At 43.7% G+C, this 17,164-nt stretch overlaps 1 protein-coding gene across 3 annotated transcripts in view; it reads right to left on the bottom strand.

The window, feature by feature from the left end:
* Positions 1 to 11,079, bottom strand: part of Irak3 (interleukin 1 receptor associated kinase 3) — a 60,650-nt gene extending 49,571 nt beyond the window's left edge. For 2 of the 3 annotated variants that reach the window (XM_031349428.1, XM_031349427.1), the window contains exon 1: positions 10,719 to 11,079. In XM_031349428.1, coding sequence (XP_031205288.1) covers positions 10,719 to 10,851 — 133 coding nt within the window. In that variant the 5' untranslated portion in view covers positions 10,852 to 11,079. The remainder of the gene's footprint in view (positions 1 to 10,718) is intronic. The other variant, XM_031349426.1, reaches the window with a different exon arrangement.
* Between the last annotated feature and the right edge of the window lie 6,085 nt (positions 11,080 to 17,164).

Below are 17,164 nucleotides of genomic sequence, written 5' to 3' on the forward strand. Positions count from 1 at the left end.
CCCCCCCCCCCGCACCTCTCCCCCCGACATTTGTTTGAGAAACTCCCCCTGCCAAGCAGCGCTTCCTTAAAGTCTGCATCTGAGACTCAGCTGAGGCGAGAGTGAAGGGCCTTCAGATGAACTGGCCATTTCAGCTACATACCACTGAGCTGGGCAGAGTGTAAGGGAAGCTAGATTAGGCAGGAAGCTTTTTTTTTTTTTTTTTCTGTAGAAGTTCTTGGTAAGAGACCAGCAACACTGTTAGAATCAATACTGCCTGCCTGCATGCATGGATGGCTTCCAAGACTAGAAATTAAATATGCTTTCTCTTTCTCTTACCGGTGATTCATGGTGCAACCTTAATAGCTTTTCCCTAAAGATAATGAATTTTGAATAGAAATACCACTCAAGAAAGACTAATTATCCACAACCATAAAATGGATAATTCATTTAAGTCCAATTCTGTAAAACAATAACTCCGATTTGTTGCAACAGGAATGCAACTTCTTGGTAAGTTAGCTATATTCTGCACTCTTTCCCCCAATACTTCCTTCATTCTCTCTTCCAGAACACAGGACTTTATTGCTTCATAAATCAAAGAGGAAAGTTCTCGATGCTTAATTGTGTTGTTAAAGAGCGCTCTAAATTAAAAATATAAAGTAAGAAAAATGGGCTGTCGTTGTCAAAAGCCATAGCTTTGGAAGGTGTGCTGGCTGTTCCCAGTTGTCAACTTAACTGTATCCGGAATGAACAACAGTCCAGAAACAGAAGGCACACTTGTGATTCGGATCTTGAGGATCTGGAAGACACAGGCTTTTGATCCAGATTTTAAAGGATAGTGCCCTTGAAAAGCTTAGGCCCAGGCAAGATGGTACAAACCTTTAATCCCAGGAGACAGAGACAAGCAGATCAATGAGTTCAAGGCTAGCCTGAGACAGAGCAAGTTCCAAGTAAAGGACAGCTTAGGTCCAGGAGTGGTGGTACACACCTCTAATCTGGGCCATGCGTCTGCTGGAGGCCTACATAAGGACAATGGGAAAAGAAAGCTCCCTTTATCTTTGCCTGCTCACACTTACTTGCTAAAACATCCATTGGAACCTACTCCTTCAGGGTTCCAGCTTATACAGAAGGCAAGTGGGACCACCCAGCCTCATGGGACTGAGCAGTTAGTGACTAGATTCTTGGCCTTCCCCTTCCCAGCTGCCCATCGTTGGGTTAGCTGGACTTTGGACTGTAAGTCATCCAGGTAATTTCCCTTATCTATAGAGACATTCCTTAAGTTCTGTGACTCTAGAGAGCCCTCACTAATACAGAAGGCAAATCTTATTGAAAGGGATCTGGGCACAATATAAATCAAAAAGGTGGGCCTGAGAAGCTGAGAGATCTGTTTACCTGGAGATGACAATTACTACAAGAGTGTCACTAGGTGCTCGGAGGTCACTGCAGGCCGTTCGGAGCAGGCAGAATTGTCTAGATAGTGCTAACCACTGGGGAATTCAGTTACAGAAATCATGTCTCCATATGCAAATAAGTCTCTGGAGGGGTTTTTTTAGAATAACGTAACACACCCCAGTTTGTAATCTCTGTATTTGCATGTAACCACTTGCCAAAAGCCTAGGAAATTAAGATAGTGATCTTGCTGATTGATTTTAGGTAACCTAACGGGAAAACGAGGCTTCTTTTCAGGTTTTCTAGGAAACATACAAAGAAGTGGGTTTGGATTTGGCAATAGCAAGAGCAGCAAGTCCTTCATGATAAAGAGTATTTTTAAATCCCTAATAAAAACAAAACCCCAGTGTCTCAGTTACCTATACAATTCTCATACCAGACAGTGTCAACACAAGCGTATCAATTTTGTAAGAAATGGTACTTATCTACACACAAGCACATGTGCACTTTTTATTTTGTACCCAAGTAGGATCGGTAGGAATAGTTGTTACCACCACAAATATCCCTCCATCTGTAGGTCTTGCTAGACCCACATAATGACTCAAAGGGAGCCACCCTTGGGTGCTAACAGGAGAAGAAGCCACCTTCAGCATCAGCATGCCAGCCTGAAATTCAGAGTCTAAGTAACGTCAGCGGGGCAATGTGGGGCACGCCTTTAATCTCAGCACTCATAAGGCAGAAGCAGGAGGATCTCTGAGTTTGGTCTACAGAGCAAGGTCCCATTGTAAGATCCTAGTAGACAGGGACATCTCAGAAAAACACCGAGAGGCCAGGAATTTCCTTAGTAAGATAAGCTTGGGAACTTGGGGAAGGTAGTGGAACTCTCCAGAAGGGAAAGGCTAATTAACAGGGTCAGATCTCAGGGTGAGAACCAACCAGCAGGTAGGGACACATTCCGAAGGGTGGACCTTTGCCCACCTTTAGACAAGGGAAGTCCTTGCCACCTCATTTCCTGAATACCAATCAGTTTAAAAAGTCACACTGTTTTGCCAATCACATTGTGTCTAATGGCTCCTGCCCTGAAAATTGTATAAAAGCTCACTGAACAAGCTGTGCAGGGTCGTTGCCACCTCTCCTTAGGGTCTGGGACCACCCCAGTACACTGGAATATTTAAAATCCTCATGCTTTTTGCATCGATCAGGCTCCATGTGATTCATTCAGGGGGGTCTCCGGTAAGCTAAGGCTCGACAGAGTCTTACACCATACAGCAAACTCCGTGTAATGTCATTCACTGGTAATGACGAATGCTGCTTTCCCACACCTCTTCCCCTTGCTGGTCTTCCTTATGGGGCTTTTGTAAGTTTGCTCTAGAATAGCTTGGAAAATCTTCTTGAGCAGGTGACAGGACCACTTTAGCACCATCTTTGTGGAACATTTTACCTAGTAAAGATCTTAGTTGTTTAAAAATGACCCATTGACTCATTATTTGACACACAACATAAATGCTTTGTTCCAGCTCTAGTGTTAAATGCTAAGACAGTGTGAAATAAGACAAGTTAAAAGCACAAACAAACAAACAAACAAAAAGCCCTGGAACAGTTGCCTTGCCTGGGGTGTGTTGCTTAGACTCTGTGATGTTAGGACAAAGAACCTGAGCAAAATAACCTGAGGAGAGAAAACATTTTTGGCTCACAGGCTCAGAGGTTTCAGGCTAGCACGGTAGGGTGGTAATTCCCAACCTATGGGTCATGACCCCTCTGGGGTTTTGTTGCCAGAAACCATAGGAAAATACAGAGATTTACATTATGATTTGTAACAGTAGTAAATTTACAGCTATGAAGTAGCAAAGAAAATGATTTTATGGTTGGGGCTCACTGCAACATGAGGAACTGTATTCAAGGGTCACGGCATTAGGAAGGCTGAGAACCACTGGGGTAGGGTGTGGTGGGGCCCAATAGCTTACTTCAGGGCTGCCTAGAAATATAGTGAGAGGCAATGTCTGTCTCAGGCCTTTTATTCTGTGCAAGCCCAGGGTGTGCAGTGGTACTGTTTACCCAGTGCAAGTCTCCTCTCATAGTTAATGCTCTCTGGAAACACACTCGCAGACAGTCCTAGAGGATCTACTAGTCTCCTAAGCCGCTTCCCAATCCAATCAAGTTGACAGTCAAGAATGACCATTAATATGAAGCGTATTTTTAGATGGACAATGAACAAGATCAAATGTGAATGATGTGAAGCGAGACATGGAAGAGATGAGAGTAAAATGAGAGAAAAGGAGAGTAAGGGAAGCACAAGTTTACAGGATTTCTCTGGAGAGACCTGGCTGTCCTAGAACTAGCTCTATAGACCAGGCTAGCCTCAGACTGAGAGATCCACAAGCCTCTACCTCTGGAGTGCTGGAATTGAAGGCATCTGCCACCACAGAAAAGCCTGGGTGTCCATGGGTGTCAGGGCAAGCTGAAGCACAGAGCAGGTGAAGAGGGATGCCTCAAGGTTGCCTGCAGGACAACTGTCCTGTGTGTTCAAGAAACAAAGAGTCAACATTGAAGAAAGAGGAGGGAGAAGATTTTTGGAGGAGCAGCATGCTTACCCAAGGTGAGATGGAGCTACCACAGGGTTATGACTGAAGTAGCATTAGTTGCATGTGTAAAATGCCCACTGACTGCTATTTTGAAAAGCGATCGAGAAGGACCAAGGAATCTGATTCAGAAGACAGCCACCTGATCCAGGTAAAATTCTGATGTCGGTTTGGGTGACGTTGGCTGTGGTGGCTGTGGTAAATGGTTATATTATTAGATAGATCAAAAAGGCAAAGAGCAACATATCAGTTACTTGGAGACAGGATGTGGTTTGTGGGGTGGGGTAGGGGGGAGAGGAAACTGAGAAGTTACAAAATATTAATCTTTTGGCCTAAATAAATGAAAGATGGGGGTTGCTATTCATTAAGATGGCAATGCTTTGGGGGGTGGAGGAGAGACAATTTTTGAGTGTTAATTTGAAGACATCTGTCCAGTAGGTGGACAGAAGGATGGAGCCAACGTTTAATAAAGACACAGGTGAGACAGTTGGGAGTTAGCGACATCTGAATAGACTTTAGTAGAGAGTGGGCCATAGATTAAGCCTAGAGGACCATAAACAATAGAGAACCATCTGTAGCAAAGGGAGGGAAAGAAGACAGCATACAGTTCTAGAAATGCAGAGCACTCTGTGGAGAAAGGACAATCCATTGTATCAAAGAATATGAAGCCTGGGAACCAAGCACTGCATTTGTCCGTGCTAGGGAGGAAGGGCAACAGGATCAGTGAGAGATGGAAGCCAACATGGAGAAGATTCAAGTGAGGATAAAGGCAGTGGACCATATGTAGCCCTTTAGCGGGAAAAGAGACAAATGGGCTGGTAGCTTCGAGCTCCTGAAGAGGAGAATACACATAGTGCCTCCTTCTGAAGAGGATAATATGGAAAGAGGAAGAAAAAAGAGAAGTTTTGTGATGGGGTATCCAACAGACACTGCCTTCATCATGGTGAATGTCAGCAGAGATGATTCACATCAGAAGTATGGACCCTTGTTAAGCTGTGGTGAAATGGTCCTTCACCCCAGCTTATAATCCCCCAGACTCATAACCTCAGTGTAGTAATGAGAAAGGCATCAAATAAATCTCAATTGAGGACCACTGTACTGGCTGGTTTTGTGTGTCAACCTGACAGAAGCTGGAGTTATCACAGAGAAAGGAGCCTCCCTTGAGGAAATGCCTCCAAGAGATCCAGCAATAAGGCATTCTCTCAATTAGTGATCAATGGAGGAGAGCCCAACCTACTATGAGTGGTGGCATACCTGGGCTGGTAGTCCTGAATGCTATAAAAAAGCAAGCTGAGGAAGCCACAAGAAGCAACCAGTAAGCAGCACCCTCCATGGCCTCTGCATCAGCTCCTGCTTCCTGACCTGCTTGACTTCCAGTCCTGACTTCCTTTGGTGATGAACAGCAATGTGGAAGTGTAAGTTGAATAAACCCTTTGCTTCCCAACTTGCTTCTTGGTCACAATGTTTTGTGCAGGAATAGAAACCCCGACTAAGACAAGCACTAAGCATGTCAAAACTGTCAAGGTCATCCAAAACTAGCCTGTGATGAGACAGTCCACAGGAGATGGAGATTGTGAGGAAGGATATGATACATGGTAACTCAGGGTGAGGGCTGGGGTGGAATCCAAAAGAGAGATAGGGGTCTGGGAAAAATTAAAGGAGTGTGAACAGAATATGGACTTCAGTCAAATGATTACGTGTAAGGATTGTAACACACATTCTACACTCATGTGGAATGCTAATAATAGAGGCTTCTGGGTCCAGATTGCATGGTAAAACTTCTATGCAGAGGACATGTGGGAACTCTTTATCATCTTCTGTATTCTTACCACACACATAAAGATGGGTTTTTTAAATATTTATTTACTTATTTATTTGATGTACATGAGTACACTGTAGCTGTCTTCAGACACACCAGAAGAGAGCATCTGATCCCATTACAGATGGTTGTGAGCCACCATGTGGTTGCTGGGAATTGAACTCAGGACCTCTGGAAGAGCAGTCAGTGCTCTTATCCACTGAGCCATCTCTCTAGCTCGACATAAAGCTGTTTTAAGAGATAAAACCATTCAATTTTTGAAACTAAAAGAAGAGGGAAAGATGAGTTCAGAAGTGTGACCATCTCACCAGAGTCTCTGCTGGTCACTAAATTACCTCAAGGCAAGTCATTTAGACTCCCCAGCAATCCATGTTTTCTGTCAATAAAATGGGAATGGGGGTCTACATTTTTACAGTATGTATAGGAGACAGTCTATGTAAAGTACTTAATACAGGGCCAAGCAACAGCAAATACCTGAAAGTGGTAGCTGTTAGAATCACTGTTCTTATTGAAGAGCTTTATTAGATATTCAAATGTGATTTGTTTATTTTTTTTTTTTTTTGGTTTTTTTTTTTTTTTGAGACAGAGTTTCTCTGTGTAACCGTGGCTGTCCTGGAACTCACTCTGTAGACCAGGCTGGCCTCGAACTCAGAAATCCACCTGCCTCTGCCTCCCAAGTGCTGGGATTAAAGGCATGCGCCACCACCGCCCGGCTTGTTTATTTATTTTTAAGTGACTATTTTGCATAGACTACTTACTATGAACGTGTTGGGGGCGGGTATGTACATACTAGCACAGATATTTAGGGAGAGGCAGGGACTTCAGGTCGTTACAGGTGGCTGTGAGCCACCTGACATGGTACCAGGAACAAAACCCAGGTCCTCTGGAAGAGCAGTACACACTCTCAACCACTGAAACACCTCTCCTGCCCTTTATTTCATTTTAAAAGAGAAAGAAAATTGGATATAGTCTTGCATAGCGTCTATAACACAAAAACCACACGAGTTTTCCCTGGACTGTCTTAGATGTGGAGAGGTTTGCCTGTGTGAATTGTCCTTCATCTACTTTAACTAGCAATCTATGGTAATGTAATAAATGAATGCTCACCAGAGGCTCTGTGTGTCCTTTATGATGTCATTATGCCTGCAAAGCAAGCAGTCATTGCCATCGACCAGATATCATCTCAAAATTATACTAACTTTACTAACAATACTTAACAAAAGTGCTTTGAGGAATCTGGTCTATGCAATGTGTTAGGCTTTCCACCCACACTTATGAATCAGCTAATCCAAAAATGAGACTTAAGTGTGTGTATGTTCAAAGTCTTGCATGGGCAATTCTAGCATGTGAGCAAACAAGCTACTTGATCTCACACACTTACTTTACCCAGCACAGAAGCAGCTATGTGACAGGCCTGTGTCTGAATTGTCTTTGCTAATGTAGCCCAGTCATGCTGTCACCGTCCTCAGAAATCATGATCAGTCTAGGATAGTGTCCCAACATTATTATAATTGTTTTCCATTTGAAGTCAGGAGCCCTCTATATCTTCAGATTCTCACTTGCTTTGTGCAGAAAAGGACTGCCCAGCCGTGTGTGTGTGTGTGTGTGTGTGTGTGTGTGTGTGTGTGTGTGCGCGCACCCTTGTAAACACGCACTTTTTCGCATGCCCATCCATTTACAGGCACATGCACTAGGGAGTCAAACTCAGAACCTCGCATATAGGAATTCTCTCAGCTACCCTTTCAGATCTCAGTACAGCTTCATGGTTCAGTCCTCCATCATTTCCCCCCGTTGTCTCAGACCTAACTTCCCCTTCTGCACCTTCTCCTTTTCTGACCTCATTGGAACAAGGCATGTGAGGTGCCCAGAGCTCCATTCGCTTGCACAGGCGGTTACAGCTACATCAGAGCCTGTAGAGCCTGCCCTAGGAGAATCAATATGCAAAGGCATTATATCCATACTCTATAGAGATAGAATTTCGGTCCGCAGCATGCATCAACTAAAGCCTAAGAAACTAACCTGCTATCTCCAGTAAGTATCCCAAAACTACCCATGACAGTGACTCCAGGGAGCCTGTGGCCATCTTTCCTATACTCCCAAAACCTGATTGGGAACCCATGCCTGCCTAGATTTTTTACTAGAGAAAGCCAACTATGTATGCCTAAATTTTAGCTTGTAGGCCTTAATTTTAGCTTCGCTGCCTGCTATCTTTCTGGTGCCAACAGTCTACCACCAGACATAACCTAAAGCCTCCATTTTTATCTCCCAAATTTAAAATCTCCCCACCTTAAGTTTCAGCTAAATGAACCTAGCAGCACAGGCCACATGATGTCCCTGGCTTGTACTTGTGTAGAGTATCTTCATTTCCACAAGGGCAAAAATAGAGCTGTGTGTATAAACAGCACACTGAATTGTTTTTCTTTTTTCAAGCCAGAAATGCTACAGTCTTAGGGGCCTGTGAGATGCACCAGGAAATCATATAGCAGTTGGGGAAGGTGTGCAGTGTGGCTTGTGGTTAAGAGCAGTAGCTTTGGATACAGACTTCCTTAGTTCAAGTCCCAGCTCTGCCACTTCCAACTGTCTGAACCGAAAATTATGTAAACAGTTTGTAACCCAGTGTCCTTATCTGTAGAATCGCTTGTAATGATTTCAACATCTGATTCACAAGTTGGGGAGGGGGGAGGTTTATGAGACATAACTATTTGTAATTTAGTGCTACAGGGAAAGAAGGAGCTGGGAAAGGCAGCAGGGACCAGTTCCTGAGTGCTAACAGCTCCCTTTAAATAAGACACATGCTCTTCCATATTCATGACCCCCGCCGACTGGCTTCATTTATCTATTACACCATCTGCCCCCATCCGCACTTGAGCATTGGACCAAAAATATTCTGTTTTTGAAAATGCAGTACCCTTACAAACACAGAGGAGGATGCTTACAGCCAACCATTGGACTGAGCGCGGTGTCCCCAATGGCAGAGCTAGAGAAAGGACTGAAGGAGCTGAAGGGGTTTGCAACCCCATAGGAAGAACAACAATATCAACCAACCAGACCCCTCCAGAGCTTCCAGGAATTAAGCCACTAACCAAGGAGTACACATGACTCCAGCTGCATATGTAGCAGAGGATGGCCTTGTCAAGCATCAAGGGGAGGAGAGGTCCTTGGTCCTATGAAGGCTCAATAGATGCCCCAGTGTAGGAGAATGGAGGGTGGGGAGGCAGGAGTGGATGGGTGGGTGGGTGGAGGAACACCCTCATAGAAGCAGAGAGTGGGAGGATGGGATAGGGGACTTCTTGGTGGGGGGGGACTGAGAATGGGGATAACATTTGAAATATAAATAAAGAAAATATCCAAATATATGTATAAAAAATGTAATCTTAGTAAGTCCATAGACAGAAATACTCGATATGCCACCATCTAGCTTAAATGAGGAGCAATCTGCTAGGGGAGGGATCTTGTCTCTCCAGTGTAGGCTGGAGACAGCTTTGTCTTCCTTGAGTCTAAGTGCCCTTTTCTGAGATGTTCACTGGGTAAATTGTTTAAGTGCCAGGGATGGAGCCACAGACTTGCCTCATTTGAAGAAGGCAGTCTACTACTACAATTACCCTTAGTCCATTCCCCAAACCATTTTTACATAACCGTTACAGTTTCAGAAATTGTAAACATATTGTTTGTCAACCACAAAGGAGAAGAAAATCACTATTTTAGATAAAGGTGCTTAAAAACACTCATGTTTATTTTCTTTTTTCTTTTCTTTTCTTCCTTTCTTTTTTTTTTTTTTTTTTTTGGTTTCTCTGTGTAGCCCTGACTATCCTGGAACTCACTCTGTAGACCAGGCTGGCCTCAAACTCAGAAATCCGCCTGCCTCTGCCTCCCAAGTGCTGGGATTAAAGGAGTGCACCATAACATTCACTGTAACAGCATGAGATATCATCTAACTCCAAAAAGAACACTTGTATTTAACAAAGCATAGACTTCTGCCTGAGCTTTTTTTGGTTAATATATCACCACTTTACAATATATACATGCTCAGTTTACCAAATCTGCATAAAATGGGTTTTTGAAGACAATTTTCTAGATTAATATAAATAGGCTTTCTTTACAATTTAGTTCCAGTAGATTTGGCAAATAAGCAAGATATATTTAATTAAGAAAAGTGGAAATCACATCCACCTCAAACAGTAGTATTTCCCTTGTAGATTATTGGAGGCTTATTGGAAACACCGAAGTATGTTATGCACGCCTGACAATCTGAGATCTGTCCCAGGATCCCGTGGTAGAAGGAGAGAACTGATTCCTGAAAGTTGTCCTCTAGATGCCACAGGAGTGTGGGATACACACACACACACACACACACACACACACACGAAAAAAAACACACCAAAGAATAGATATCTTAAAGTTCTAAAATAAATAAATAAATAAAGTAAGTAAGTAAGTAAGTAAGTTTGTTTTTTGTTTGTTTTTGAATGGGGTCTCATGTTGCCCAAGCCAACTTCGAACTCTCTACAAGAAGAGGATGGATGGCCTTGAACATCTGACCCTCCTACTTCTACCTCTCAATGGCTGGCACCACCACGGTCGTTTTATTCCAAGCTAGGGAATCGGACGTGCAGCTTCATGCTTCATACATCCATAGGTAAGTACTCTAGCAACTGAGCAGCATCTCTAATTCTCAAGGGGGGGGGCTTTAATATTAAAAATATCTGGGGTGGGGTGGTAGAGCCAGTAGACATCCCTCACATACGGTAATATTTGCATATTTATGCGTACACTGCAAACTGAGTGCAGAGAGAATCTCTTACCAGTGTGGGATGCTTTCTTGACATCTGACGTTCCCAATCCCCTAACTTGATACAGCAGTACCCAAGTATTAGAGAGGGAAGGGGAATGAGTGACGGGTCCCTGGGTTAGTCCCTCGCGGGGGAGGACGGGCGGGTCTGAGTCGCACTCACCCAGGCCCCGCCAGCCCAGCGGGCCATCGCAGCTGTCCAGGATCCCGCACAGCTCGCCCAGCAGCGCGGGCGGCAGGTCGAAGAGCAGCAAGTGTGGCGACAGGGCGCCGCGGGCCCCGCAACGGCCAGCCATCGCCGATCCCCCGGACCCCACGCAGAGAAGCCGGGAGATCGCCGCTGCCACCTCCTTTCACAACCGCGGAAATCCAGCTCCACGACGGCTGCCCGGAGCTTGCAACACGCCGTCGCAGGGCGGGTCCCACGTGACGCAGGGAGCCGCTCCCCAGGGATGCCCCTGCGAGATCTGAGCTGCCCCTGCTCCTAGCCCTGCCCTCGACCCGTCCCCTTGTCCACTTGTTACAAACCGTTCTGTCCGTCCTCGTCTTGGAACATGACCCTGGAGACTAGCCAAGAAAATGAGGGCGGGGGACAGCGACTGGAATCCGGGAAAGCCACCACCCCCTCCTGGCCACGATGGATCTAAGAGGTTTTCGTTATGTCTTTTAAAGTTTCTCTTTGTCCCGTCAGGAAATAAATGGGTGCTCATCGAGAAACACGTTTTTGCCAAATAATTTAAACGAAAGGAAACGTATACACACCGGGGGGAAGAGGATGTAAAAGAAAGCCACAACAAACAGGCCAAACCAGGGCAAACAAATTGCTCATCCTTGCTGCAGAAGGCGACCCTTGCCATAGCAGCCGCTTGGTTTTACTACAATCTCCTTTTCCTTCCTCACTGTGCTTCAACGAGCTTGCAACATGAAGTTTAGAAACGTTGGCTGGTGTATTGAAATATTCTACCGTTTATGTTGTAATGACCCACCGCAGGAATGGTACGGATGCTACTGACAAAGGAGGTGGGAAAATGAAGTGGGAGACTGAAAAACTGCAAAACAAGCCACTGAAAAACAAGCTGCTGTTTCAGCCCCTCAGATCTTCCTCTTTGGGATAGCGCCCCCTGGTGATCAGCAGCAATGGTGCCTGGGCCTTCAGTACCGAATTCCCGTAAAAACTATAAAAGCTGGTAAATTACAACTGTTTGAGCAAAACTTCTTAAGTCTCTACATTCTAATGACTACAGTTTTATCAGGCTACACAACTGAAAGTGTCTCTATGCCACCATACTGAGTATCAGGGAAGAGAAGATTGATACAGGGTACTTTTTGAGTTTCTAGATCAGGAAATCGCCATGTGTGATTGTGTTAGCTTTCTGACAAAATGCCCAGCAGAGCAGCTTCAGAGGAAGGAGAGGTTGTTTGGTTTACAACCTCGGAGCTTCAGTCCATAGTTGCTTGACCTCAATGTCTTTTGAGGTCTGTGAGAAGCCAAAGTATCATGGAGAACATGGTTCATGGAGGCAGGAAAGAAGAGGGAGAGGGAGGGACGGAGGAGGGAACCAGGGTACCAAAATTCCCTTCAAGGGATCAGAGTTCTTTCCACTAGGTCCCCCTATGTCCACTAGGTTCTAGGACCATAGACTGGCACCCAAGCTTTTAGTATATGCGCCTTTGGAGGATGTTTAAAATCCTCACTGTAACAATAACAGTGACACTCAAAATGTTTGCATCACCAGATCTTTTAATGTATCATGAGGCAAGGGGAAAGAGATTGGGGACAAGATACACCCTTCAAAGCCACAACTCCAATGACATAATCCATCTGTGAAGTCAGTGTCAGTGCGAGCTACTTACCTCTCAACACTACCACCAGCTGGGAACCACATGGTCAAGCATGGTCTCTCAGCGCTTCCTGTCCAAGACATAATAAGCACGTTTCTCATCTCTAGAGGTGAACCGTCTAGACCCCTAGATAAGCCTCATCTTTTCCTAGTGCTCTGAGTCCTAACCCTTTCCCTCTAACTGAAGGGAATATGGGCAGCAGTTGTCATTTGTCGTTTGTCTGTAAGATTTTAACTTTGTTTCACTCTGCTGGCTCACCTCCATCAAAATATAAATACGATACTGATTCTTCGGCCTGCATTTTTCTTCCTCATAGAGTTGAGTAGTCTCAGCCACCACTTTCTCTTATCCTACTCTCAATAAGGCCACTTTACCCTATGAAAATGGCTCTCCTCAACACCACCCATGTCCTGCACAGCATTGGCACTAACATCCTCTGGACAGCCTCTGTCTTTATCCTATCTGTCCATGCCAATTGAAAAACGAAGCCTGAAGAAAGATGGTGTCATGAGCTAGGATAACTTCATTTTCCAAAGGGAGTGAGCTGTAATAAGAAGGGTTGCCTCCCTCAGCTTACTGCTTGCCTCCTGTCTTGCATTATGATCCCTTCCATGCAAGCTGCTTGATGCTCCCATGTAACTTCTCACACTAGGATTCTGTCAAATGTGTTCTGACACAGCTAGTAAGCTCATTCTGAGGCTGGCCAGATGTGGCTACTCGATCTTCTCAATCCTTGATCTTCAGATTCCAAAGCTGTGTGCTAGATAGCCCAGTTTTAAACACAAAGGAATCTAGGACATCAATTTCATGCTTGATAAGACTCCCTCTGTCTCAGTTTTGTCCCCTGTTTCTGGACTTAAAACGCCCTGATGAAAGCAGGTTCGGGAGAGAAAGGGTTTGTTCAAGCCCACGATTCCAGGCCACAGTCCATCATTTTGGAGAAGTAAAGGCAGCAGGGACTCGCAGCAGCCAGTTCTGTTGCACTCCAGCCATGAGTAGACCAGAGACCAGGGCTGCAGAGATGGCTCAGCAATTAAGAGCACTAGCTGCTTGCTACTCCAGAGGACCCAGGTTTGATTCCTAGCATCCACATGGTGGCAAACCAATGTCCATAACTCCACTTCCAAGAGATTGGAAGGCCTCTTTTGGCTTCTACAGGCACTAGGCATGCACCTGGTACATAGACATCTATGTTGGCAAAACACCCATACATATATATATATATATATATATATTTTTTTTTTTTTTCGAGACAGGGTTTCTCTGTGTAGCCTTGGCTGTCCTGGAACTCACTCTGTAGACCAGGCTGGCCTCGAACTCAGAAATCCTCCTGCCTCTGCCTCCCAAGAGCTGGGATTAAAGGCGTGCACCATCACCACCCGGCTATAAAATTATTTTTTTAAAAAAAGATTGGAGAACAATGAATTAGTGCCTATAGGCTGGTGCTCATCTGGCTTCCTGTTATACAGCTCAGGATTCTGGTTCCAGGTGGTAGAATCGACTTGATAGTTAACTATCACACTCTTCAAGTCTTCTGATTCATTAAAATGAGTCACAAGAGCCAGGAGAGATCTATAAGGTTATCCCTCACTTATTCCACACCCCCTCCCCTGAGGATTAGTTCCAGGATTCAGTTTTTGAACATGAGATTGGACTAAATGTCAGGAGGGTGTGGCTGACAGTTCCAATGTGTTACTCATGCTTTTAGTCATTCTGGCACAAGTATCAGGCATTCTCCCAATTGCCTAAGGACTTGGTACATATCACCTCTAGAGGCAGATTCAACTGTGGTATAAGACAAAAGGCAAACCCGACATTCCAGAAATTCCAGCAAAGAGGGGGAAATACACTGTTTCTTATGCCACGCATTCACAACCACAGGGGAACTCTTCGGTATCAGTACTGCCTGCTTTTTATAGATAAGAACTGAAGCCTACGGATGCACAAAACGATGGTGCTTTCCCAGCTCGTTTCTCTCAGAGTTCTTATCTCCAAATATATCCATGTTAAAGTCACTGGGAACTCTCTCTCTCTGAGGATGGCTGTGTTCATTCTTCTCTCTTTCACACCCTTATTTACCTCCCTCTGATGATCTCTCCAAATCCTCAGTAGTTACCAAATCCTACCTACCCTGTGACAGTCAGTGAAGAGGGAAAGTTACCCTTAACTTATGTGTGCTTTATGTGGTCTCAAACTTAATACACTAGTAACTCTAGTGTGTGAGTATTCTAATGTTTATTGAACACTGGAGAAGATTCACGCCTAGAAAATTTGCTTTGGACTGTAAAAGCTAGGGTACTCTTTTCAATATTCTACCAATCTTACAAACTTTCACAATTGTGTCAATTAAAGCCAAATTATCAACAAAAGTCCTTAAGCTTAAAAAAAAGATGTAAGCTGTGCATGATAACACAGACCTTTAAACCAGCACTTAGAAAAGCAGAGGTAGGTAGATAGCCATGAGTTTGAAGTCAGCATGGTTTACACAGTGAGTTCCAGGTCCACCAGAGACATGTACACAGTGAGATACAGTGGAAGGTGGAGGAGGAGGAGGAGGAGGAGGAGGAGGAGGAGGAGGAGGAGGAGAATATACAAGAGGAGGACATGCAGGAGGAGGAAAGAAATGAAGAGAAAAAAAGCAAAAAGAAAAAACCTGTAAGGTCTTTACTGGTTTTAGTATTGAATGAAGATGTCAAAGTAATATGTGGTTTTTAATTGTGTTGTTCTAGAATTAATATGTCTTTCCACTGAGAAGTCATTCTGTAATGTTAGAGATTAATAAAAGAAAAGTCTCTTTAATATAGTACATGCTCAACTATGGCTAAAGCCCAAAGAGAAGCTGGCTTGAATAGAAGATTTTGCTAACTTATATACACCTTATATTTATGTAGTCCACACATGCTCTCATCTTGAAATCTCTCTCAGGTCCTGGCCCTAGGTTATACCTTGAACAGTTTAAACACAGACAGAAGACTACAAGTCTGGCCACTAAGGCAGATGGGAGATGTACATGGCCAATATTTCACATATTGTCGGAATTATTTTAAGTATACCAATGTTGTTCTTTTTTAAATATCATTACCCAGCATCATCATGCTCACCTGGTAAGATTATGCTTTTCTCAAGAAGAGAGTTAGGGGCTTTATGGTAGGCTAGGACATCAAGTTAGCTAAGACCCTGTTTATCCTCCCCTCGCTTTCCATGCCTTTCTGTTCTGTGTATCCTTTACTAATACCAGAAAGGATCACCAGCGGAACAAAAGGGTGTAATAAGATTTGTTGGTGCTTCACGGTGTTTAGCATCTTTCTACATTCAGAGTTAAGTCCTGTCTGGCCAAGAGAGCTGGCTTCTAGGCCTGCCACCATCCTCCCGTCCTTCTTTCCTTGTGCTCAGCGACAGACACAGCTTGAGTATAGCTTTACTCCTGTGCGTTCTGGATTCTCTGCACATCAGACATCCTGAATGCTGAGATACAAGCTTTGGCAAAGGCGACGCCATTGTTGTATGTATCCTTTCCGTGTTGCATTGTCCTTTCAGGGTTCACCTTTAAACACAAGCTTGAGGCAGGCAACACTAGTACGAATTTTAGAATGGCAACAACTGAGCATTAAACCAAGCACAGGATCCTTCTGAGAGCATGATTTCTGTGGTGGCCTAGGCAGTGCCTTGTAATTTGTGCTGGTCATACCTGTGTTACATACTGGTTTTTCCAGAGTGTGACATTGTCAATCCCTTAGTTTTAACCACTTGATGGATGCTTAGTGATGTTTCCTTTTGGTATTTAACTATATTTTTTCTGATCATTAGTGAGAGCAAGCATCTTTCCCTGTGTTTAGTACCTATTTGGCTTCATTCTATGCATACAGCGTTACCTGACCCAGTCTCTTGTCCAGTTTTCTATTAGCAGCTTGCTTTAGAGAGTGAGTCTGGATTTGTGGTCATTCTTTTTATGGTATGGAATGGGAGGTTTATATAGATGTGTATATTAAAAATATTTCCTAGGCAGGAGTGATGGCTCAGAGGTTAATAGCATTGGTTGCTTTTGCAGAGGTCCCGAGTTCAATTCCCAGCAACCACATGATGGCTCATAACCATCTACAATGAGATCTGGTGCCCTCTTCTGGCCTACAGCCATATATGCAGGCAGAATGTTGTATACATAATAAATAAATAAAATTTTAAAAATATTTCCCCTTTCATAGTTTGCTCTTCACTCTGTTATAATGAAATTTACTCTTAGGTAGTCCCAATTTTATATAGTGTGTCAATCTTTGTAGATTAAATAATCTTTACTTTTCTTCAAATTAGAAAGGGATTATTTTATACAATTTTAAGTTATAATATTTTATCTTTCACATAGGGGGCACAATCTAGCTAGAATTACTTTTTTCTGAATCAGATATTGGTGATGTTTTTAGATAATAAAAAGGTAGATTCCCAATTTACCTCCAGCTTGCCTTCTGTTCTTACTATTCTTACAGCTTTATTGAAGCTAGACAACATGTTTAAAAAATAATAAAAAGCTAAGCATTTTTCATTCTTGGTTGTGGAACATATCTTAAAAAAGGTTCCTGAAAATATTATGTTTCTAGTTTAGAATAGACAGTTCTTCAATTATTTGGAGTCCCACTTGCTGTGTCTTTGTTAATCTTGCTTTGGTTAATATTGGAGAGTATGGATGAGTCAAAGTAAACTCATAGAAATAATACAAGTGGGTCAATTGGTACACCTTTAATCCCAGCACTCATGAATCAGAGGCAGGTGGAT

This window comes from Mastomys coucha, unplaced genomic scaffold, assembly GCF_008632895.1.
Source record: "Mastomys coucha isolate ucsf_1 unplaced genomic scaffold, UCSF_Mcou_1 pScaffold4, whole genome shotgun sequence".
NCBI classification, from domain to species: Eukaryota; Metazoa; Chordata; class Mammalia; order Rodentia; family Muridae; genus Mastomys; species Mastomys coucha.